Source organism: Lissotriton vulgaris, chromosome 5 (assembly GCF_964263255.1).
Source record: "Lissotriton vulgaris chromosome 5, aLisVul1.2, whole genome shotgun sequence".
In the NCBI taxonomy this organism is placed as follows: Eukaryota; Metazoa; Chordata; class Amphibia; order Caudata; family Salamandridae; genus Lissotriton; species Lissotriton vulgaris.
This window is the reverse complement of record NC_141693.1, coordinates 315,176,339-315,202,938: the sequence shown is the minus strand read 5'-3', so window position 1 is coordinate 315,202,938 and position 26,600 is coordinate 315,176,339. Positions and strand designations below refer to the sequence as shown.

Sequence of the window (26,600 nt, the reverse complement as noted above, 5' to 3'; positions counted from 1 at the left end):
GCTTCTGTATTAATTGAATGAGTTGGATGAGTTTAAACTGCGTCATTGCTGTACATCGGTGGAGTCCACTCGGTCAAAAGTCGAGGTGTTTTTCTTAATTAAGTCCGCATTCGAGGACGGCGTATGCATCCAAAATATTAGGCTCTCTTAGTCAACTCGAGCAACTCTTGGATTATCCGGAATCCACTCAATTTACTATTCCAAGCTATCATAAATTCATATTTAGAAACTATAATGTCTAATAAGTACAACTCCGTGCAAGGACAACCTAACGCACTGAAGAGAACCGCATTGCGTGCTAAAAAATTACACGGTTTGGAATTTTTAACACAGTTTATCTTAATTTTAGAAGTTGTTGCACGATGTACCTGCCAAAATATGGATGTCTCGGCTCGTGCTCTTTGAGTTAAGCTCATTTTTTGCAAGCTTTATATTCAGAAAGTTGAGAATGGGCTGAACCCAAGCAATTCTGGCATGTGATGTGAGTACTTGTTCTCGGTAATACCACCACGCGGTTTACTCTGCGAGAAATCTCAATGTGCTCATTAGCATAATTTATGCATAGAGGCTTTAGATATGCAAATATATGCACATATTTCAACATGCTGAATGAAGGAAATCCAAGATGGCGGCGATCACTAGTGGCAGGAGCGGGGACTGCCTGGATAAGAGCATCACGCTGCCGCCAGACGAGATCTTCCGCAACCTGGAAAACGCCAAGAGGTTCGCCATAGACATCGGTGAGGCGCCTCCCGCGGGTGGCGGGCAAGAGAGTTGTTCGGGAATGGATAAAAGCTGTTACTTACCCTTTATTCTGCTGGCAATAATCACGCAGCGGTTCCTGTCTCTACAGCGGCCGTCATGCGGCACTCTGGGATTTGTAGTTTGAAGTGTTTGAGCTAGTTCCTTCAGTACAAGTCTTAGGCGGAAGGGGTGAACTCAATTTTCTAAAAGGATGCGTGTTGGGTCACCCGCTCCTCACAACACGAGGAGCTGTTCCAATGACTCTTAATGTCATTGAGTGGTAAGGAGCATAGGGCTCTGCGAAACTACATTTCCCAGAAAGGGCGTAGGGGGTCCGTGGGAGACGAGTATAAGGTAAACAGCATGGAAACCGAGCAGGGAGTTTACTGGATATAGGACACGGCACGTTTCACAGGACACAACGTGTACCATTACCGCTTTAGCACCACAGCACACAGCATTCACGTAGAGCAGGCTTAGCGCCCCACAGTATGCTCTGTATGATAGCGTTTTACAGTGTCCGACACCACGCGCGAGGGAAATACCTATATACCAGTGCATGTTTTTCAGCGCACAATGTGAGATTGCAGAGCCAACTGGACCTACTCGGGGATGAGTGCATAGTAAATAACGCACGTTGGGGTGGGAAGGGTACGTGAGTCACTACTGTAAATTATACAGCAGTGTGTGCACGTTCCTAGATTACTGCGCAGGCATATGTAAGGCTATGTGGTCCTTAAGAACCAATGTGAGTAAACCGAGCAGGCTAGGCACCCCCAACAGATGGCCAGTTTGTGTACATAGGTTAGGTTGGGCATATTATGCGTTTTGAGCAAATCGTATATACCTCCTACTACAATGTGCATCGTATATACCTCCTACTACAATGTGTGTGTAAAGAGCATTCTGCGCTCGATGGGGTTGGCTAGGCAGCTTGTGAGGCGCAAGTAGTGCACAGAGTGCAGCAGGTTGTCACTTAAGTGGTCATTCAGTGTTCTATATATAGTGCGTAATCAAAGTATAACCTTAACCAGGGGCGTAACTAGACCTGCACTTGGGGGATGGGGAGCAGTAATATATCAACTAATTGTGGCGGGGCTAACTTCAAACAATGGGGTAAAGCTATCACTAGAGTCAAACCCAGAAAATAGTGCTGCATTGTGCATTTTAAACATACTGGTCATACCCTATACGATTACAACAAAACGTTTTAATGGATTTTACGATGTTTCTAGGCTACTGACAGTGTTCTATAAACAGGGGATGAGTGATTTGCCAACTGAGAATCAACTTCTATAAATTCCAGTTCAAAGGACTTTACAACCAGTGTTTGCAGCGCTATTTCAAGAGGGGACCCCTTTTTCCAATTCCTTCTGTGAAATGATAATGAGCTCATGAGAGATTTTTAATTCCATCCTCAGTAAGATACTCGTACCTGAGTGTTGCACAAAGGTATGTTTTCATTCTGCTCATCAGGATGTTGCAGTATATTTTTGGTTGAGGCCATACGCATGTATAAGGTCTCAGAATATTGAGCTTAGTGGGTTGTGTACCTGATTTCAGAATGTGTGGCTGCCAAATCACAGGCTTGATTACTAATGCTTCTCCGAGTCCTCATGAGACTGAATTAGTAGTACCAATTTTCTGTATTATCGCTCGTTAATTACTCTACCAGATATCTTGTATCTTAAATAAAATTGTTATTACACCCAACACTGGGCAATTCTCATATGACATGACTGAGCAACATCTGTTCAGAAAGCCAATAGGCCTAAAGAACGATTGAAAAAGGTAGTTACATTTAGATAGCTTTGTAACAGATGGTGTTTAAGCTTGCAAAAAATAAAAGTATTCATTAACATATAGACACTCTGGGTGATGGTCAATGTCCTGCAAAGGCCACTCCAACAGCAACTCAAAAAGACTATTGACAGAATGCTGAACTTTGTCAAACATTCACCCAGAGTACAGAGATTTGTGCCTAAATCTATGTTTTTTGTAGGTCTCTCCTGTCAATGCGCCCGCGCATTGAGCGAAGTGAGACTATAGGGGCTTAAACAGACTTTAACTAGACTGGCGATTTGATGCTGTGCCCGTGCGCTTTTAGGTCAATGCGCAGCGCATTGAGCTAAAATGCGCGTGCCCAGCATCAAAACGCCAGCCATCTGTTCCCCAGCTTGGCGACTCCGCTCCTGCTCGCTCCTGGCTGCTCCTCCCCTAATTATTCACGGCCGGCCGTACTTTCACTTTCACGGCCGGCAGGCCATGTCTCGTTTTATTTTATTTACTGTCGGGTCTGCGATACAACAGGATTTGCCACCCGCCGATTTTTTTTTTTTTTTTCTTCTTTTTTTTTTTTTTTTTCCGGCCGCCAATGCTTGTTTCCACTTCTTCCTGATTCGATTAAACTCAAGGAGCCTGTCCTTTCAGATTTGTATGATGTTGTTCATTTCAACAGATAATTCATCCGAAAGACTCACCAGCACTTTAATTGGGAAAACTCCGAACTTTTTCCTTCCCCTTTCCCCGCATCAGTCAGCTGCTTCGATCTTATGCCCTTGCTTGTAATCTACAGCTTATTTCATTTCTTAAATTGCATCAATCAAAAGGATACTTTTTAAATCACTCTTTGGAAGAGCTGTTCATTTCTAACTGCAGGAACCTAAAAGAATTCACCTCGAAGAATATTTGACACTTTGCATTTATTAATAATCAAGGAATGTGAACATGAAGGCTTCATCACTTACCATGTCGGTAACAGAGCCGCCCGGGCCCGTGGCTCCCGATGCTTGCTAACCAGCAGTATATATGGGCAGTTGAAGGCCTCGTGAACAATCAGGACAGGGTTGTCACTCCCGGTACAGTCGTGCATGGTGCCAGTGGCTCATAAATCTTTAAGGTTATGCAGTCTTAAATATTCATGCGTGTTGTTGTGCTTCCCTTTTTGTCACACGCCAGCTGTATAACCTCCCCTTTGATATCTAGAGACACAACACGTTTAATACCGACACCACTTAGAGGTGTGTTAAGTGAACAAGCAGTGTCTCTGAATCTGCTTCATGCTCACTGTGTAGAACTCTTTACATTGTAAGTTGAAAGGGATCCGCTCCGCCCCCTGCTGCATCAAAGGCTTTTTCGGCCGTGTCGCATTTCTCCTCCCCCCCCCCCCCCCCCCCCCCCCTCCCCACAGCAATGCCAAGAGCTTTCACTTTCACGGCCGCCAGGCCGTGTCTCTCGTTTCTCCTCCCCCCCCCCCTTCCACCCTCCCCGCTCGCTCATCAAAGGCTGCTCACTCTCCTTCTCCCACGCCCCCCACCCCATCCGCCCATCCGACTTGTCTTCATTTATTTTTTCGCGCAGATTTTTTTTTTTTCCGGCCGCCAATGCTTGTTTCCACTTCTTCATGATTCCATTAAAGTCAAGGAGCCTGTCCTTTGAGATTTGTACGATGTTGTTCATTTCAACAGATAATTCATCCGAAAGACTCACCAGCACTTTAATTGGGAAAACTCCGATCTTTCCCCTTTCCCTGCATCAGTCAGTTGCGGCTTCGATCTTATGCCCCTGCTTGTAATCTGCAGCTTATTTCATTTCTTAAATTGCATCAATCAAAAGGATGCTTTTTAAATCACTCTTGGGAAGAGCTGTTTATTTCTAACTGCAGGAACCAAAAAGAATTCACCTGGAAGAATATTTGACACTTTGCATTTATTAATAATCAAGGAATGTGAACATGAAGGCTTCATCACTTACCATGTCGGTAACAGAGCCGCCCGGGCCCGTGGCTCCCGATGCTTGCTAACCAGCAGTATATATGGGCAGTTGAAGGCCGAGTGAACAATCAGGACAGGGTTGTCACTTCCTGTACAGTCGTGCATGGGGCCAGTGGCTCAAAAATCTTTAAGGATATGCAGTCTAAAATATTCATGCGTGTTGTTGTGCTTCCCTTTAGCCAGCTGTATAACATCCCCTTTGACCTCTGGAGACAAAACACGTTTAATACCGACACCACTTACAGGTGTGTTAAGTGAACAAGCAGTGTCTCTGAATCTGCTTCATGTTCACTGTGTAGAACTCTTTACATTCTAATACATCCAATCCAGAGAAAACTGTTTGACTATTCCGTGTGGTTTGACATAGTGTTTCCTTGTGCCTGAAAGCTGTACTTTCCTTTACCCTGTAACTAGGCTGTCTGCTGTGGTTTGAAAAGGCAGGATATAAGTGCACAACTCTACCCAAGAGGACAGTCTTCACCATTTTATACTCACTACCAGTTCAATGTTTAAAGTCAAAGCTTGCACCGCACTCTGCACATCCGACAACAAATGTTAACGTAGAAAAACAAGCATTTTTTGTGCCTTCTGTTCCCCTGATTGCACTCGTTTTTTTTTCTTGCCTTCGGCTCACCCACTCCATCCATTCATCCTTCCCCCCCCCCACTCCATCCATCCCACTCCCCCCCCACTCCATCCATCCCACTCCCCCCCCCACTCCATCCATCCATCCACTCCACTCCATCCATCCATCCCCCACACCATCCATCCCTCCTCTGCCCCACACTCCATCCCTCCTCTGCCCCACACTCCATCCCTCCTCTGCCCCACACTCCATCCCTCCTCTGCCCCACACTCCATCCCTCTTCTGCCCCAGACTCCATCCCTCTTCTGCCCCAGACTCCATCCCTCTTCTGCCCCAGACTCCATCCCTCTTCTGCCCCAGACTCCATCCCTCCTCTGCCCCAGACTCCATCCCTCCTCTGCCCCAGACTCCATCCCTCCCCCGCCCCAGACTCCATCCCTCCCCCGCCCCAGACTCCATCCCTCCCCCGCCCCAGACTCCATCCCTCCCCCGCCCCAGACTCCATCCCTCCCCCGCCCCAGACTCCATCCCTCCCCCGCCCCAGACTCCATCCCTCCCCCGCCCCAGACTCCATCCCTCCCCCGCCCCAGACTCCATCCCTCCCCCGCCCCAGACTCCATCCCTCCCCCGCCCCACACTCCATCCCTCCCCCGCCCCACACTCCATCCCTCCCCCGCCCCACACTCCATCTCTCCCCCGCCCCACACTCCATCTCTCCCCCGCCCCATACTCCATCCCTCGCCCACACTCCATCCCTCGCCCACTATGCGCTACCACAGCATCACTGAACGACACAGCATCACTCGTCGCTGCCACAACATCATTCAGAGCCACCACAGCATCAATCTGTGCAGCCATTCAACAACTGATTCAAATATGTTCTCTCAATGTTTCATACTTTATTACAAATGTCACAAAAAAAGTTTATATTTCACTTCTGTTCTTGTATTTTCATCACAATAAAATACACTAAACATAATCTTCCCAAAAAGTTATTTGCAAAAGTTTAAGCTATTGCCATTATAAATTACAATAACTTTTATTTAAGTATTAAATATTGGAAAAAATAAACCCATTGTTATTTTAAATATTAATACATCTAAGTCATGTAAATACAACACATGTTGCATTACAAATGCTATAGGTGTTACGTTTGCAAAAGTTAACACTATTGGCATTGTAAATGACAACGTTATTAATTTCGTTATTTTCAAAACAAAAACATAAATAAAAAAATTGTCAATACTAATACCTCTAACTTTACTGATGCGAGCCCTATTGCATTGCAAACGTGTTATTTATAACATTTTTAAAAGATTGTGATTTGTCAGATCAATACATGTAAGACAGGGGAAAACTAAACATGTACCTTTACTAATGCTATAGATGTAACATTTGCTACATTTCTAACTATTGGCATTTCAAATAACAAAATTAATACTTTTATAATTTGCAAAACATAAACAAAAATTAAAAAATATTTAGATTTACCACACCAAATGCTAAAACCTTTCTATTGCGAGACCTATTGCATTTCCAATGCTTGTTTTTGTTGCTCGCCTTTCCAGTTTGGATCCTTCAGGAGCAATGTGCATTAGAGAATACAAGATTTGTTACAAATTGCTCACATTTCCTTTGAGAATAATGACTGTGTAGACTAATTATAACAATTACCCTAGCCTGCAAAGAGAAATGGACAACCCTGAATGAAGTACAAGAGAGATAACTGGCAAACAACGTGGCTACCAGTTTTTTATTGTATCACTGAAACGAGTAGAGCACAAAGTAATGTTTTCATTGTGCAATGCTTTTATGTTTCCTAATATGTCATACCCAGTATTAAAGTTATGCTGCTCTTGACGGCCTAAGCTTAGTTTTACAGCAGAAAAGGCTTCCTAGCCATTTTGCTGCCAAACCATACTAGTTTGAAGCAGCGGTACACCGCAATGAAATGTCTGCACAGGATGGGCGCTAGTGTACTACTGCCTCTGAATAGACACCATCACAAACATGCGTTGCATAAGTAAAATTAAATAATACATCTGTCTTGCAGTGCCTCTGAGAAACTGATCATGGATGTGTTTGGTTTTTAGGCAGCAGAACTATGTCTGTGGTTAGACATAAATTATATGTTCAGGCTTCCCATAGCTCAGCTACATCTCAGTCTACCTGTAGGTTAACCATCAAACACCTAAGCTACCTCTCAGGTGACAGTGCTTCGTCACCAGAGGACAAGAGCTACAACCCATCATTGATGCTGAAGTCTAAAATTTCCACTGTCTCTGCGTTAAGAGCTCAAAGTCACCCCGTTAGACCTGGCATCATTGTCGTGGTTTCCCCTAACTTTTTGCCTTCTGAACTCCTGTTTTTTGCTGGTTGTAGAAATCTACACTGATAGCCAGTGCTCCGTATATAAATCATGGTAACATTGGGTTATCCACAATTGGCATATTTGATTTACTTAAGTTATGTTATGTTATGTTAATGTTTTGTTTGAGCGCGCAGCTGCCCCAGCTAAGGGGCGTCCCGGCGCTAACCGTATCATTGTACCGGAAAAGGAAACTGAGAGAGAAAATAACCTAAGTCAGAGGGAAAAGATAGGTCTTAATGGCTTTCCGAAAAGGGAGAAGCTCATCAATGCTACGAATAGATACAGGCAAGGAGTGCCACAGTTTGGCCGCCAACAGTCGAAAGGAGCGTCCTCCAACACGGCAGAGTCTGAACTTGGGTATATTTACCAGATGTTGACCCAAGGAGCGCAAGTTATACTGAGGAGTGTACGAAGTTAACAGTGGGCGGAGCAGCTCAGGGCTAGTGCCATTCAAGATTTTAAATGCTAAACAGAGTGCCTTAAACTGGATTCTAGCTTGCATAGGTAGCCAGTGTAAGGCTCTGACAGTGGCTCTAGCAGAACAGCTACGAGGCAGTCCGACAAGAGCTCAGGCTGCCGAGTTCTGAACAGTCCCTAGTATAGTGCACTACATGTGCACAGGGACTAGGAATAAAATGCTACTATTGGGCATGCAGTTCTGATTGTGCAACCCACTCAAGTAGCGTTTTTAACCTGTCTCAGGCCTGTGTGTGCAATTTTAAACTGCCATGTCGACATGGAAAGTTAACCTACTTGCCAGGCCCAAAACATTTCTTTTTATTACATATGTCACACCTAAGGTAGGCCCTAGACCGCCCGGGTCAGGGTGCAATGCATTTAAAAAGTAGGACATGTTCTTGTAAGTTTTACATATCCATCACCACTACTACGTGGAGAATCCAGCGCAGATCTCAACTGCATGAGGAGCATCAACGCATCGCACCCCGCATTTCATGCTGCAACAAGGATTAAGGTACTTTGCTCAGCAGGCCATGCATGGGTCCTGTTACTGGCCTGTGCTCCATCGCAGGCAGCCTCAACTCTTAACTTTGTTTCGGTCCAGCAAGGCCATTTTACCCCTTTAAATACTATTTGCTTCTATTATTAAACCATTTTTATAGCTACTTTTCCATTTTCTTTCATAAATACCGTTAATAAATACAAAGCAACAGGTGCATACAGTAATTGGTAAAAACCCAATTCAAGCATAAATACAAATTCATCTCTATTCACAGCTTGATCATATTTGAAATCCATAACTCTGATGCCTACCAATAAATGATACATCTTTAACATAGCTGATACACCTATTAAACATTGTCATTATACCATGATTGTCATGGCATGGAGATAAAAAAAAAAACATATTGTTTATCCTTAACCCAGTCAGTGTGTTGAACCAGCATTATCCTGTTGACGAGACTGCATCTAATCCAACAAAGCCCACCAAATTCACCCGCATTCTGTCTTGCCCTTCTCCCCTTGCGCACATATAGTGCAACTTCCAGATAACATTTTTATAGAAAGCGCCCCTGCCATTTCTGAAATGAGGGAGGTTGTGGATCCAGCCAGGTTGAAGATATACATAGCGGACAAACTGCCAATGCCACAAAAATCCGCTGCGCCCCAGTTTTTGCATATTCCAAGCAGCATATTTTGTGGAGTCAAGTATATATTTAGATTAAGAATCTTCCCTGAAAAGTTTGACATCCATTCTGAGAGCATCTAAACAAGGTCAGGTACGAAACATATGAATTAGATCAGCCATCGGCTCCTCGCACCGAGGGCAATGTATCCCACCATCTTCCTGGGCAGCCATTCTCGAGGGCGCGGCGTGTTAATCAGACACGCCCCTCGGTTGGCCACGCCCCCCCACCAGACCATAAATAGTGCGCGCCGTCGCTAGGCGTCGCACTAACGACAGGACTCCTGAGGCGGAAAGCCGGGAGTGAGGAAAAAACGCAGATTTTTTAAAAACTTTTAAAATTGAATTGTAATTCTTTGTTGTGATCACCCCCCCACCTACTTGCACTTTCTGGCATCCTAGAACAGCGCTTCTCGCTGCAACGAGTCTCTTCCTGGGCAGCCATTCTCGAGGGCGCGGCGCGTTAATCAGACACGCCCCCTCGGTTGGCCACACCCCCTCCAACATCCTTTCTTCTGCTATAAAGCATGTGTTTGGGTAGGAAGCGCAGCGGACGAGCGCAGCGGGCGCGTCGATTGCGCGCCGAAGGCGCGCCTAAGGCAAGCCCGTCTACGCCCGTTCGCGACAGGCCGGGACTAGGGGCGCTCCACTCTGCCCCACTCATCATCTACACCCCGGCCCTACTACGTAGCTACCAGGGTCCCTGGCCCATCTCGGCCACAACCAGCTCACTTATCACCACTCTTGGCATAGCTCCCCCTACCCCCCTTTCTCACCCTCCTCCCACAGTCACTTCTTCTCCCACTATCTGTGGAACTGTTACTCCCCCAATCCCTAAAAACCTCACAGCTATCTACCTCAACACCCGATCTGCCGTCGCCCATGCGCACGAACTTTCGGTCCTGCTGGACCTTCACACCCCCGATCTCCTCTTCTTGACTGAGACCTGGTTCTGCGACGACTCCCTCCCCGCACTCCTTTCCACCTTACCGGCCTCCTACTACGCCCTCAGGGCAGATCGTCCATCAGGCAGAGCCGGGGGCGGCGTGGCGGTCGTCGCACGTACCGATCTCCCCTTTCAAATCCTATCCCTACCTACCATTGCCACCACTGAATTTTTAGTGATCCGCACAGTCTCCACTTCTCCCCCCCTAACCTGCTTCCTCACTTACCGTCCCCCCCAGTCCCCCCTACAGTTCCTCCCCGACTTTCTGGAGGTCTTGGCCACTATTACTGTCAACAATTCTTCTATCTTACTCCTTGGCGACTTTAATTTCTGGCCTTCTGATCCCGCCGAATGTCCTTCTTCAAAGGAATTCTCCGAAACCCTCCACTCCCTCAACTTTACATCCCATGTCCACTCCCCCACCCACACCAAAGGTCATCGGCTTGACCAGATTTGGTCCTTGAACTGCCCTGTGGAATCACTCTCTATCTCCCCTTGCCCTTGGTCTGACCATCACTTGATCTCCTTTCTCCTGCCCATTCTTCCCCCAGCTAAGCCCCTCCGACCCAAAAACACCTGGGTCCGATCATGGAACCGTGTCAATCTTGAAAATTTCTCCTCCCTCCTAACTAATTCTCTTCCCTCTCTTCAGGGCCTCACCACCGCTGCCCAGGCTGATTCCATAAATCAATGGCTCACTCACAGCTGCGACTCTGTTGCCCCGCTCAAACGCATCACCTCTAAACGCGACAAAGACGCCAATCGGTGGTTTAATAATGAGCTTAAAACCACCAAATTAACAGTCCGTCGCGCGGAGCGGGCTTGGAGAAGAAACTATTGCCCCACTTTGAAACTGGAATACACCAACATCCTGAGCCAGTACAAAAAAGCCATCTTGGAGGCTAAAACATCTTACTTCTCTTCTAAAATCCTAGCAGCAGAGAACCAGTCCAAAGAGATTTTTTCCATCGTCCACAACCTGGCGTTCTCGGACAGAACTAGTCTCAAACCAGCCCCATCCGAAGATCTTTGTCTCTCTCTTAATGATTATTTTATTCACAAAATTACCACCATTAAGGCCAACATCCCCCCTCCCTCCCCATCTTTTGTTGATCCTCAATGTCCTCCCCCAAAAGGTGCACTGACCTCCTTTCCCCCTATCACCCGGGAAAGTCTGACCTCTGTGGTGCCACTGATCAAATCTGGCTCTCCACTCGATCCCTGTCCTGCCCACATCCTCCGTCACGTCTTTGTCTCTTGTCCAGACCCTCCCCTCCACCTTCTCAACAGTTCCCTTTCTCAAGGCATAGTTCCCAACTCCATGAAATCCGCGGTCATTGTGCCTATTCTGAAGAAACCGGGGGCAGATCCTTCTGTCCCGGCCAATTTCCGCCCCATTTCCCTCCTACCATTCCTGGCCAAGGTGCTCGAGCGCCATGTCACCTGCGCTCTGAGTTCCTTTGTAGAGAAGCACGGTGCCCTTGCCCCCCGTCAAGCCGGTTTCCGCCCCGCACACTCTACGGAGTCCGTTGTTATGTCGGTCCTTGACACCCTCAGGGAGGGTATGGACACCAATCAGCACCAGGCGCTTGTGCTCCTAGATCTCTCAGCCGCTTTCGATACGGTGGACCACAACACCTTACTTTCCCGTATCGCAGCGGCGGGGATCGGGGGGAGTGCCCTGGTCTGGTTGTCCTCCTTCCTGAGAGACCGCACCCAGGCTGTCCGCCTGGGTGACTACACAGCGGACACCCGAAGAGTTCAGTGCGGGGTTCCCCAGGGTTCCTCTCTCTCTCCCCTCCTGTTTAATCTGTATATTGCCCCTCTTATTTTCTCTCTTCAACAGATGGAGGTCACCGTATTTAATTATGCGGATGACCTCCAGCTGGTCTTCAATCTCTCTTCTCCCTCTGCTGCACTTAACTTTCAAACTGTCATGCTTCATATCAGGGACTGGATGAACCACAACCATCTTAAACTCAACCCTGATAAAACCGAACTGGTGTTGACGGGTGGTTCATCCAGCCCCTGGTCCCCTCTCTTCTGGCCCCCCTCTCTTGGTCCTTCTCCTGTTCCCTCTCCCTCAGTCAAAACTTTAGGCATAAAACTTAACTCTCAACTCACCCTTCACTCCCAGGTTAGCTCTGTGGTATCTTCTTCCTTTCTCTCACTGCGTATTATTCGCAGGGTGTCCCGCTTCTTCACTTTCTCTGCACTTAAGCTCATCATTTTGGCCATGGTGGTGTCCCGCCTGGACTACGGGAACGCCCTGTATGCCGGTATTCCTGCGTCGCCTTCAGCAAATACAGAACCAGGCGGCCCGCCTGGCCTTCAATCTCCCTAAATTCCACCACTCTACCCCTCTTTTGAAAACTCTGCACTGGCTCCCTGTGCGAGCTAGAATTCAATTCAAGCTCGCATGCATTACTTTCCTGGCCCGATCCAGTTCAGCGCCAGCCTTCATCTCCTCTGAGATTGTCCCTTATGTCCCCACTAGGGCTCTACGATCCTCCACTCAGTCCCTCCTTACCATCCCACGCTTCCGGAGAAAGAAGTGGGGTGGATCTAAATTTGCTTTCCTTGCCCCTACCCTCTGGAATTCCCTTCCCCTTGAACTCCGCTCCATCCCCCTCTATTCACAATTCCGTAAGAGCCTCAAAACCCATCTTTTTACAAAATCCTTTGACTAAATGTCCTGTCTGACCTCCCCTCCTTCACCCTCAGTCCCCGTTAGCAATAGCGCCAAGAAGCCGCTGGTAAACGTGCGCTCTATAAGAACTTTCAAACTCAAACTCAAACCAAGCGCCTCCACACCCCCCCCTTGGCTTTTTTTAGAGGGTGTGAAATATAAATCAAAAATAGTTTTGTAATGCAAGGATTGCAAGCTAGAAGAACAAAGTACAGTGCACCTTAGTTCCAGATACAAAAAACCCCGATATCATTCAAGTTAAGTCTTTCCTACCATTAGGCATTATGTTTCTCCAGATCACCCAGAGTCCCTTCACTCAAGCATTAATTCCGTTGAGAAATCATGCAATCTATCTTTCCAGTTAATAAATCTAACAAGGGCTCCCCAAAAAACCCGGCAATACCCCTCCACTGCACTGTGTAAAAAAAAACCAAAAAAATAATTCCTTAGTTGAAGGTATTTTAAACCATTTCTTGCTCCATTATCAAATCGAGCCTGAAGATCTTCAAACGAGGCAAGATGAAACCCCTGAAAAATATTCTCAAGCTCGAGTCTCTCACACCTTAGTTTACAAAGATCATGGAAGCTATCGGGCAGCTGAGTATTTTTACTTATAGGAGTATACCAGCTAAATCTCCCTAATCCCAATTTCTTCCATAACCCAGTCCAGTTTTTAAAAACCGCCATCAGGGTATTGAGCTGCGTTTTTTTTGTCTATCTGTAGTAATTAGGCTCAAATATTTCTAACAGGCATCCCTTTGCAGCCCTCCCAATCAGAAGCTTAAATATAGAAGGACCATAATCCTATTTGCTTCTAAGCGCTATTTTGACACCCTTTAAAGATTCATATCTTGACTTCTACATATTGGATTTTTGTTGTTTTAGTCTTGTTTTGTTCAGAATATATCAATCTATTTGACTAAACTGGTGTGGAATCTTTTTGTGGTGTTTTTCACTGTTACTGTATGTTATGTGCACACGCACTTTACACAGTGCCTCGTAGTTAAGCCTGACTGCTCTGTGCCAAGCTACCAGAGGGTGAGTACATGTTAATTTAGAGTGTATTACCAACTTACTCCAACTAGGATTGTGGTTCCTGCTTGGAAATGGTGTTTACCTCTGTCAACCAGAAACCTCATTTTTAACACACCCACTAACTATATTGAGAGCATACATATGGAAGATATGATTTGGCTTGTTACTCGTAAAGTACAATGAACGCCCTAAGTCATCTTGGTGCTGAACGGACTAATCACATCAGAAAAGATTTTAAGATAATTAAATGAGTTTTAAGAGCTTTCTAAATGTAAAAGAATCCTGTTTTGTACAGGATTAGACCGCATGCATTACAAATGGAGCAAGCAACAATAGAAATTGAGCCATGGCATGGTGGATACAGTCGGGAAAATAGAAAGCTAGAAGTTAGAAAGCTCCCTTTGTGTCAGGACATTTTGTGTTTTGCATTGATTAAAAAAAACTCCACTTTGAGAGTTTTTCTCCATACAAAGAACTTTGCTGAGTGGATGCTTTTAAAACTATAGCTTCTCAGCAAGCCTGCAATGTTCTGAAGGGTGTGCCACCACAGCTGCTGCCCTCACAGCACATAAATCCTAACCAGGCAGGTGGGGGACCTTTAAGTATGGCGGAAGGTCCTCTGTCTGAGTGGCAAAGGCCATGGGTATCATTTCCTTGCCAGATCTGCGGCCTGTCCATCAGGTTCTAAATGTCCCCATAGGCAGGGCATTTGTCATATCAGGCAAGTCTGGTGGTTCTTGTGTATCATTCATATCTATGCATGATCTTGATTATCCTTTTGGCTATCCTCTATGGTGTAATCGTAATGCAAGAGCTCACACTCGCATGTCCACACCTCACTCCCCCCGCCTTCCTTTTTGATAATATGTAATTGAATTATCAGGATAAAGGCATAGTGTGAGCTGTATTAGTGGCTATGAGGTCACGGCACTTAGAAATATGTTCAAACTAGGTGGGCTTTGAGATCCCAAACAGACTAATACTGTAAGTTATGTTCTTTTTTTAATATAGCCAATAATGTAAGCGCAAACATGGATTTGGAGACTAAGGCCATCCATCGTTCTAAGTTAAGTAGACTTCAGGTGATAGTGCTCACTGTAATTACTGCTCCCCTGATATGGGGTATTTAATGTGTTACAAAATTACCCATCTTTTTCTCATCTGATAGCCCCGTAATTCAAAGCACAACTTCGAATCAGGGTCTAAGTAAAGAGTATAAGTTAATAGAAGGCAGGGATAAATTATGTCAATAGAGATTTGTGTAGCTTTGTATTTTACTTTTAATGATCTCACGGTGTTGAAGGGTTCAGGTGTGTTGAGTTGTATTTATATAAAGGCATCAAAGTGTATTTGTGGAGGAGTAGCATGCTACTGTGTGGAGTGCTATAGATGGAACAGTGCATGTTTGTCATGCAACCTAAATGAAGAAATCTTAGACGTCATACGTCAAGACCAGAGTTATGCTCTCAATAAGTTTTGTTGCTATGCCTCTGTGAATTTGAACAGGAAATAAGTGAGAGTTTGCTTACGCATTATTTTCCAGTTGAAGGACAGCATTATGTGAGTGCAGTTTGGCCTGTGTTTTGTTGTGTGGATATTGCTGAAACTGTCATAAACAAGTGTATAGCCTTGCTTACTCATGGGTATTGGAGAAACGAGTGTTGATAGACGCGACAATACAAGGCAATAGCTGTCATTTATCATAGTGGGGTCAAGAAAATACATAGGGATGAAAGGAGCTACCAATGGGATGTGCTTATTCAGGGTCCAGTTTATTCCCGACCACGATGGCGGCCCCGTGTGTTGTAGATTAGAGGATCCACACGTACAGCGGAGTGACCCGTGGAAAGTTGACAGCGTGTAGAAGAGACTAACTTGGATGTAAATGGAGACGCATCCCTACCAGGGAGTCATAAGAAATAGTGATTGTACCTCAAATGGTTGTTCTCCCGCTGCCATTGGATTGATCTTGCTTGTTGTTTATCGCCCTGTCCTGAAGAGGCCAGACCTATTGGAGGCCGAAACGCGACCGCGTCGACAGTTTCCATACGGAGGAGTTTTTGAATGAAAATTAATTTTGGAAATGAATGCCTTGTGACACACTTTTGGATTTAGGTTCTGCAAATCTGTGCATTGAACCAGTGGTGTCGGACTACCTCCTAGTGCACCTCCTAGAGTTAATAGGAGGGCACTTAGCTGTTGCTACATTTGTTCTTTGAGGGTGAAAAACTATTTAGTTTTTTTTGTTGTTTTTTGCTTTTCATTCTTGTCAAAATTGTTTGTGTTGTTTACTGTTGTATATAGGTGTGTATATAGATATGTATATAGTGTTGTATGATGTATTAAGCGTTGGCTAAACACTTCTTGTTTGGTAAGAGAAAAAAAGAGAATAAGAAATAAGAGAAAAATAATTTATGTTGATTACAAAAAATAAAAAAATGTGTAATCATGTCCCAGTGTATGAGTGTTGAAGTACAGAATGTTTGATTTATTTCATAATGCACATTTTGCATAAAATAGGTGAATTAGTGGTCTCCTATTTCTAAAGAGCGTATTATTTGTTTCTCCTTTCTCCATTGTTCTTGCTTTTTGCATTTATTCAGGGATTATTGGCAGTTACCAGGCCCAAGACTGCGTCCAAAAACCCCAACACAACCTTTCTACCGTGAACAAGCCATATGAATGTCACAGAACAATAGGGTCTACACCACCCACAATACACCTTTTTTAAGGCAAAAATTGCACGGGATTCTAAAAGTTGCCAGGCGTTGGAGGTCTTGGTATTAATTAGTCATTGATAAATCCTGAGGAGGGAATATATTGTATTTTCGTTTAGGTTTCTCTTTCAACTGTGCCTTACATGATCAATAGTTTCATTTCAGTAAGAACATAAAACAATGTTTCTGCAATATTTTTGCTTTGGTCTTCTCAAGGGTTGGGAAAGTGCTATACAAATGACAATATAATACAGTATCACTGCATCTCTCTATTACATTATGATGGATTCTTGCAGTATGTCTTTTATTGAAGTTGGTGTGGTGAAGTTCCTCTGTTTGTGTTAGAAAGATACAACAGTTTGACAGTGAAACCATCAGCAACTAGCACCTAACCCGCTATCCCCAAAGTAATCAAAGAGGGAAATAAAACAAGTTTATGTGCACACGGTCTAAGCACCCACTGTCAAGGTTCTGTCCTCAACTGGACTTGACAATGTTAAACATAAAGAGCAATCAGTGTACCACCACATAACCAATTAAACAAAGTACAAGGTCTGTCCAGAGTTGTATTCTCCAAATCTTCACTTTTATTTTAAATCACAGTTGATTTGAGCGTGACATGCAACATGTATAGTGGTTACAGGGTGCACAGAGCTGGGGGAGGGGTGTAGGATAGAGTGGATAATGTTGGCTCTTAGGGGAGAGCCTTGAAATGTCCCCGCCCCCACCCCATCGTTTCTTGTCTAAGGCTCAGGCAAGGTCGATGGGAAGGGGTCCTGCTTTCAATGTAGCCTTGTCCTAAGGATACTGTACGTACCTGATGAATTTTCCAGCTAGTTAAAATCTTTGCAAGTGGGTAGATTAGGTAGAAAGAGATTGGCACCACGAAAAAAACAAATAAACAAACATATAAAGCTACCTGTACCTGCAAATGGCATTTGGATTACATCAGTGGTTGGACAGTGCTGACATTCATGTGCCTCTGACTAAAAGGGAACGGATTGGTCTAGTATTCTTGGAGGTAGGTGAGCTTCTGCCTGCCACCCATCATCTATCTATCTATCTGATTGCCCAGATAATAAAAACAAAGCAGTACCCTTTGAAAAAGAAGAAAAAAAGACGGCAATCTAGTTGCTGAATTGCCTAGTGAAACCAGTACACCTGGGGTCATTCATGCTTGACCAAACTGTGTGTTCTTAGGCAAGTAAATTATTTCACCAAGACTTCTTTCTTCATTATCACACATGAGTGCCTTCAAATATGTGGGTTCAGGATGCACTCTGTATACCAAAACCTGTGTTTGATATACCAAAACCTGTGTTTGATTTAAGGCTATCATGTTGCTCATGCATAATAAGTATCTAAACTACCATTTCCCAGTCTGTGGGTAGCAATCCACTGGTTGGTCGAGCATATTTTCGGTGGGTTGGAAAGTCAGAGCAATAAATAAAGATGCCTTTAAATTCTGTGTTTTAATCTTGTCACGTTTGCTGGTTCTTCCAAGACGGAGGTCAAGTGTCCGGCTTTGTCCTCTGACAAATTGCTGCCTTTGCTTTTAACTTGGAATTCGTGTTTACTTCTGGTAGTTTCTAAAGTGAATTGTGTGACCATCTTGCTGGAGTCCAGAGAGTGTGAATGGAAAGGCTGTAGTATGTCTTTTTATGTTTTGCCTGCACAGCGCTTGCTAAAATCTATTGTTTTTTTTAATATATCTGCCTTCACATTTTATTGGTCCGTATGCTTGCCTCTTTAATTTTCGCTCTTTCTGGTGGTTGTAGCCTCTTCTCCCTTCTGTCTCTCTCTTATCAGCATCCCGTAGCCTAACTTTTATTCCCCTACCGCTTTGGTGGTTTGAACTTTTTTTCTTTTGGTTAACGCTGCATATTGTTAACTGTTTACATTTTGTTATCCTTCTCTCTAAACACCTAATATTGCTATATTTTGCTACTAATCAGGAAGTCACAATTGCAGTTCTTTACAGTTAAAAGGGGCATTAATTGAATGGTGCTGTAACATAGTGGTTAAAAGCTCTGGGAACCCCACTAAACACAGATTATTGCTACATTTTACTTCTAAACACAGTCGCAAGTACAGTTAACTAGCAGGACCTAGGGTCATGATTTCAATGGTGCAGCTGTTGCAGTAGTGCAAGGACTTATTATATAACACATGCCTTTAAAAATACAGTATTTGTTACAGCATACAAGCTTTAAAGTATATAGCACAATAACTGAAAATGTTGGTGCACTGTTTAAGTAAGGAAAAATTGTAAGCCATAAGTAACACGCCAATGCAAGGATTTACTGAATGCTCATTATTGTTTGAGTTGATGTTCAGGTATACTTTTTTTTTTTGTTTTTTGTTTTTGCAATAATAAAAAATGTGCAGTGCAAAATTAAAAAAAAAAAACCTTGTAAGCGAAATATGTAATAATTAAAAAAAAATAAGTCCCCATCTCAATGAAACCATAATCTTACTTTCAGTGTGTTTCTTTGACTTATATTGCACAGCTGCTCAAATGCTCATTTGAAAAAATGTAAGTTAATGTTAATTAGTTTATCAGAAAAATGGACAATAACCAAAACACCCTCTCTTCTAGTTTTCGTAATCTTGTTTTTTTGGATTTGCAAAAAACAGCTTCTGCTGTACTTGTATGGTTTTTCACCCACCCTTTACCTAGCTGCACAACTTTCAAGCCTATCTGGTACATATTTTTTTAAAAATCTTTCTCCTCCACCATTAACCTAATCTCCCCTCTTTAAAATACAACTGGTAACATCACAATATATTGCCTTTTGGTACATAAACAAGTACTAACATTTTAACAGACTTTGTCACTTACATTGTACAACTACTCAGCAAGCTACAACTTGCAACAAAAAAAGCTTATTAAGAATCACAAGGGCGAAACCTAATGCGTTTATAACATGCTTGTGGTTTTATTTTTATTGTTTTTTATAACGCATTACCAAATGTAGATCCTGTGAGTGAACAGTATGTATTTAGCAGGTGTAAAAGTGAAGCACATTTCTTTTTGTAATTCTGAAGTGTGCTGGAACAAGCCTCTTTACTTGGTGATGCGCTACCACACAAGGGACATGAATGTTTCCAAGTTAATCTTTGAAAAAATTATCACTATCAATAAACGCCTCTCATTGAAGTAGTATCATCTAATGTACTAAGGTGAAACACTTTTACTTATTAAAGAAATATAGTTTTTGACTTCTACATAATATCTGTCATTTAATTTATGTCAGATATTTTCAAGGCTAAGTGCATGCAGGGGCTCTTGAAGCCAAACCAAACCCTTGGCTCGGTCTTGCTCATGTCTGTCTTTCCTGTGAAGTCAAGTCCGAGGTAGACAGCAAAGAAACAAACAGCCCTTCTCACCGGGATGCCTGTTTCCTGAAAGAAATATAAACATGTGCAGTCAGTTAATTGATTAATGTAAAGATGTCTTAGGAGCCATTTTAGTATTTGACTGACTGAGTTATGTGAGGCTTCCTAGTGACAAAGATTTATTGTTATTGAAATTGGGAGATAAAGGACACTATAAAGCCCCTAATGCTCTGCTAGTCAGTGCAGAGCATCTCATTCAGGGCATGCATTGGAGCATTTAAATGATTAGGGCGGTGTCCTAAGCGCCTTCAATTGCCAAAACCTTTGAAGAGAAGTGGGGACAGTTAGAAACGTGTCACACTCCCATGGCACATTGAACTGCTTAAAGTTATCGTTGTACTGTATACCAAAAAGGCTCTTTCGGAGCATGTTGCAGCTCCAGTGCTCCTTGTACGTTGGGTACTTGAAGCTTGATATATATATATATATCATCTCCATACACGTGTACCACCTGCGGTTTGTCGCTCTCCACACAGCGGGTGCCGCAGCTCACAAAGGTGGTTTCATGAAATATATTGCAACCATCGTCGGAAGACCGAAAGCTGCACACTCGGGCTCATTGTCAATTAAAGAATTTTAATTTATGCTTCTCAAAGAGTGAAACTGACAAATGTGTCAAATGACGGAGGCCAGTCGGTTGCGCGTTTGTCAGTTTCACTCTTTGAGAAGCATGAATTAAAATTCTTTAATTGACGATGAGCCCGAGTGCGTAGCTTTATCTTCTGACGATGATTGTAATATATGCATAAAAATTATCCAGTGCCAGTCGCCCCAGGATAGTTATAGTTAGTATTGTTGTTTTATAGGAAATGAATCTTTTGTGTTGCTAATAACTTTGGCACCATGTTACAAATCTCCACAAAACTGTCCTAAAAAGTACTATTTTTTTTTGTGGCTAGTTTGCACATGGAAAGTTTTGAGGTGATCCTTCAAGCGGGGGCTGAAAAATAAGGGAAGGGGTCCCAAAACACGTGTTCCCCATTAATTTACCATAGAATACTTTATACACCCCTACAGCCTAAACAGCGGTTCAGATTTGCACCAGATTTGGCAGAAAGCTAGATTTAGGTCCAAAACGAGTAATAGCTGCGACCATCAAAGGAATTGCGACTTGGTCAGAGTCCAAAACAATGACACAAAGTTGAATACAAAAGCATTGAACTTATTACAGGAAGCTGCAGTTACTAAGGCCCAAATTTAGAAAGATTTGACGTAGCACAGCTCATCAAGAAAACCTTCTGATCTGCATTTAACACCTTGGCTGCTAGGTGTTTTCCCCCTCCTGTGCTGGAAATTGCCATTTTGCTGGTGTCATGACGAGCTCAGCTTGTCATCAGCACACGACACCCGTGGGTGATGACGAGCTGAGCTCGTCATCAGCATCGAAAGGGTTAAACGGAGTGTGCATTAATGTGCCACATCTACTAAGATATGGCACATTTCTGCTCTTTCTCTGTGCTGGCGCACACTGCACTATCGCCAATCCAGGCATCTTTGCGTTTATGGTGTAAGTTTACCTGCCTTACAGGCAGGATTGTGTTTGTGCAGGAAGTGACACCTTCCTGGAAAAAAAATCCTCTGAGGCATTTTTAGGTTTTGCCTGCACAGCTGTACTTGTGAAATCTTTTGTATTCAAGGTAAATCTTAAAAGGGGCTTACATCCTTCCCCCTTGCTTTTGATTGCTACCTTTGCTTGCCACTTACTTTTCCTTCGTTTCCATTGGCTTCAGCATCTTGTTTACTTTACTTTTTGTTCCTCGTATGCTCTTATCAGTTTTCCCTGGCCCAAGTACTGTTTCAGTCCGCTTTGCTGGAACTTCTTTCAAGCGTGTTGGCACCCAAGCTGTCACTACAAGATCTACACCCTTGCTTTTGAAGCTACAGCGCTGCACGAGTGCGGCGGACCCAGAGCGCATTTTGCTGGTCTCAGTGGAGACCTTGTGATCTCAGTTCTGGCATGGCACTCACCAGTCCCCCGGGGCATAGCATACTTGCCAGTTTCCACAATATATTATCCCTATGCAATGCAACGTCTCACACTCCATGCCTCTGCAGCACTATAAACTCTGGCTTGCCCCACACATCAGTCCAGAAGCTTTAGCAAGTGAATGCGTGATTTTTTGTTTTGCAGAGTTAAGAGAATCGTAAATTACAGCAGCGTTACGAAACTTCGAGGTGGCCCCCCCCTGCAAAGTACTTGAAGGGGGACCACTGCCCTCCAGGCCCAGTCTGGAGCTCTTACCCTCCACCCATGAACAGTGCTGGAGGGGACCCCTGGTGCCTGCCCCCCACCTCTGCTCCACAGGGTCTATGGGGGCTTTTAAGTCAAGTCGCTGATAAATTATACTCTGATCTTAGCATTGGAATGCAGACGCCTTTACTGCTAGAGGAGGAAGTGTGGTCCTAACAGCTAGAGCTGCCAACTTTGGAACTGGGGAAGCAATTTGAAATCCGGCCTTGGCTCAACATCCTGTGATCGCTTAATTGCCCCGTGTCTAGAAAACATGCAATGTAATATGGTGCCCACCTAATGCACTGTAATACCCTAGGGCTAAGGCTTGTGCTATTTAAGACTGTAAAAATAGAAACACCTGCAGTTGTTTGCCCAATGTAGTGCTAGTAATAAGGCATTTATCACGGGAGATAGATGTTATTCGAGTCTGGTATTTTGGTAAACTTTAGAATCCTTAAAAAAAGAGTTTTCCCTGTTTAACCCAGAAAGGACCGGGACATATAACAACCAAAAAAGAAAATTCCTTTCTGTGTATTCAAGTTTTAGATAAACAATAACATTTGTTGTAGTCAATTATATCAACAGCCCATCAAACATTGTATTTAAGTCAAAACATAACATTTGATGTATCTAAATGTTGTTTTATTTATTTCTTTTAAAAAAACAGTTTCTTTCATATATACAGTATACACAGTTTATTTAAAACATATAAACTTTTTCAAAGAATCATTTTACATGGGTCCACTCAATTTATCATGACAAAATACATAGTAAAAAAACAAAATAATACAATTAAAAACTTGTCGACGTGTTTCGGTGCTTCGTTGTTTGGAACACCTTCCTCAGGACTATTTTAAAACATCTTCTTTGTGTAAAGCAATTTTTATTTTGCAGTACCAGAATCAATCCAGGAGTGGTTGTAAGATTAAGGACTCCTCCTTCCTGCTTTATCGTCAGAGACTTTCTCGTTTGCGCAGAAGCAGTCCGTGACAATTGCTGCACTTTCATAAACTTCTAATTCTGTTTATTCCGTGTTTTAGTCTGGCCAAATGTGGTCCTAGATTCTTCACAGATTCAAGAATAGGTCGTCCCTCTTTTTCAATTGAGGCGGTCAGCAGCGTCTCTCGTTTCAGCGAATGCTCCGCCCGTCCGGTCTCCCTGGTTACTGATACGGGCAACCAGGGAGACCGGACGGGCGGAGCATTCGCTGAAACGAGAGACGCTGCTGACCGCCTCAACTGAAAAAGAGGAGGGACCTATTCTTGAATCCGTGAAGAATCTAGGACCACATTTGGCCAGACTAAAACACGGAATAAACAGAATTAGAAGTTTATGAAAGTGCAGCAATTGTCACGGACTGCTTCTGCGCAAACGAGAAAGTCTCTGACGATAAAGCAGGAAGGAGGAGTCCTTAATCTTACAACCACTCCTGGATTGATTCTGGTACTGCAAAATAAAAATTGCTTTACACAAAGAAGATGTTTTAAAATAGTCCTGAGGAAGGTGTTCCAAACAACGAAGCACCGAAACACGTCGACAAGTTTTTAATTGTATTATTTTGTTTTTTTACTATGTATTTTGTCATGATAAATTGAGTGGACCCATGTAAAATGATTCTTTGAAAAAGTTTATATGTTTTAAATAAACTGTGTATACTGTATATATGAAAGAAACTGTTTTTTTAAAAGAAAGAAATAAAACAACATTTAGATACATCAAATGTTATGTTTTGATTTAAATACAATGTTTGGTGGGCTGTTGATATAATTGACTACAACAAATGTTATTGTTTATCTAAAACTTGAATACACCGAAAGGAATTTTCTTTTTCGGTAATTTTAGAATCCTGACAGTGTAATCCCATTTCTGTACCTTAATTTCCTTGCGCACTTTCTTTTGTAAATTGTTAGGCCTCCTATCTCTTAAATTGAAGCATGCTAAATAGGCACGTTTCTATTAAAATAATGTAAACCTCTTCTTCATAGCCACCACCAGAGTGTGCTTTGGTTTTCCGAGAACGATGGGGGAGACCGTGTTGTAGGCAACACATTTATTTGTTGCTGTGTTTTTTTTGGGCGCATTTTACCAAACTCTCTCCAGCATTTAGTTTTTTGCAGATGTAGCTTAGTGGCCAGAGCTGCTGACATTGAAACTAGGGAAGCAAGTTTGCATCCCAGCCTTTGCCCAACATACTAGTATTTCTAGACAAATCACTTAATTACTGTGTGTTGAACAAAAGAAGCCTGTTTTTTTTTTGTAAATGCAAAAACAGTTGATGGACAGAATGCAGAACAATGTCATACATTCACCCCAGGACAGAGATCTGGGCCTAAATCCATCGTTCTTTTGCTCACCACACCAACCCAGTTCAGACATGGCCATATGCAAATCCGCCTCGCTCCTGTGCCTCATGGGAACAGCCCAGCCCGAACTGCCAAGCCATATCTTCCCTGGACCTGAATCGAGCATCCTAGGACCGGTTTCTGGCTATCAGCAGTCTTCAGTCAGGATAGCTTGACTCCAGTGGCGTGGAGAGCATGGGACTCGCGTCTGAGCATACCTGTCTCACTCGGGGTAACAAATGCAAAAACAACAGTTGATGGACAGAATGCAGAACAATGTCATACATTCACCCCAAAGGATGCTTGTTTCCAGTCCAGTGAGGAACTGGCTTGGCAGTTCGGGCTGGACTGTTCCCATGGGGCGCAGGATCAAGTCTGATTTGCATATGGCTGGGTTCAAACTGGAATGGCGTGGTGAGCAAAAAATCAATAGATTTAGACCCGGATCTCTGTACTGGGGTGAATGTATGACATTGTTCTGCATTCTGTTTATCAATTGTTGTTTTTGCATGGTTCTTTTGTAAAACGCTCTAACACCCTTGCGCTAGTTTTCCCTGGTAAATGGCTGGTAAAAAATACTTAAGCAGAAAAGAGCGCAGCATTGCAATATAAATTGCTGCTATAAATTCTTGAAGGAAACAAGCATTTGCAATGCAATAGTTGTCGCATTAGGGAAGTTTGAGCTATTAGTATTGTAAATCACAAATCTTTTATTTGTGTTGGTTTTGAAAATAGCGAAATTAATAGCTTTGTCATTTACAAAGACCATACTTTTAACTTTCGCAAATGTGACACCTATAGCATTTGTAATGCAATATGTGTTGTATTTACGTGATTTAGATGTATTGATATTACAAATAAAAATTGCTTTACATTTTTTTAAAATTATTAATACTTAAATAAAAGTTATTGTAATTTCTAATGGCAATAGCTTAAACTTTTATAAATAACCTTTGTGAAGATTATGTTCAGTGTATTTTATTGTGACGAAAATCCAAGAAAAGAAGTGAAATATTAACATATTTTTGTGCCATATGTAATGAAGCTTGAAACATTGAGAGAACATACTTGAACCAGTAGTTGTTGAATTGGTTGCACAGATTGATGCTGTGGTGGCGACGAGTGATGTTGTGGTGCCCCTGAGTGATGCTGTGGTGATGCGATGGATAGAGTCTAATTATGTGGCATGTAACTATGTGGCACTGAGTGGTATTTGGAGTGTATGTTGCATTGAGTGCAGTGTAATTATGTGGCGTGTAATTATGTGGAACTATGTTGCATTGAGTGCAATGTAATTATGTGGCACTGAGTGGTATTTGGAGTGTATGTCGCATTGAGTGCAGTGTAATTATGTGGCGTGGCATTGAGTGGTATTTGGAGTGTATGTTGCGTTGAGCGCAGTGTAATTTTGTAGCATATAATTATGTAGCGTGTAATTATGTAGCACTGAGTGGTATTTGGAGTGTGTTGCGTTGAGCGCAGTGTAATTTTGTAGCACATAATTATGTGGCACTGCGTGGTATTTGGAGTGTATGTTGCGTTGAGGCCAGTGCAAATATGTAGCATATAATTATGTGGAACTGAGTGGTATTGTCTGGCCTGTATGTTGTATTCAGTAGAGTGTAATTGTGTGTGAGGGTGCAGAGTGTGTGAGGGTGCGCGCAGTGTGTGAGGGTGCGCGCAGTGTGTGAGGGTGCGCGCAGTGTGTGAGGGTGCGCGCAGTGTGTAGCGCAGTGTGTAGTGTAGTGTGTGTGTGTGTGGCCTACAGTAGTGTCATGCATACACACATTCAAATACACATAAACTGGTGAAGGCTCGCAGACGCACAGAAACAATAGTACATGCTCTCAGACATACACATCAGGTGAAACTTCCCTGAGGCAGTCCTTTACATGCCCTTGTGTGTGAGGTTTTGTTGGTGTTTGGTTGCACCTAGTTCCGGGATGTAGTTGTAGGAGAACAGTGTACAGAATAGGGGCATTGGGGGCAGAATGAAGAGGCAGGACAAAATGGACGGGGTGAAGTGAGGGCAACGAAGGGAGAATGGATTGAGATGCAGATAGAGAACAGAATAAGGAGGGGGAATAGAAGGAGAGAAGTAATCTGAATAGGTAGAGGGG

At 43.4% G+C, this 26,600-nt stretch overlaps 1 protein-coding gene across 1 annotated transcript in view; it reads left to right on the top strand.

The window, feature by feature from the left end:
- Positions 1-602: 602 nt before the first annotated feature.
- PANK4 (pantothenate kinase 4 (inactive)) overlaps positions 603-26,600 on the top strand; it is a 482,323-nt gene continuing 456,325 nt past the window's right edge. The window contains exon 1 of the mRNA XM_086921549.1: positions 603-740. Within this exon, the coding sequence (XP_086777675.1) occupies positions 626-740 (115 nt within the window). The 5' untranslated portion in view covers positions 603-625. The remainder of the gene's footprint in view (positions 741-26,600) is intronic.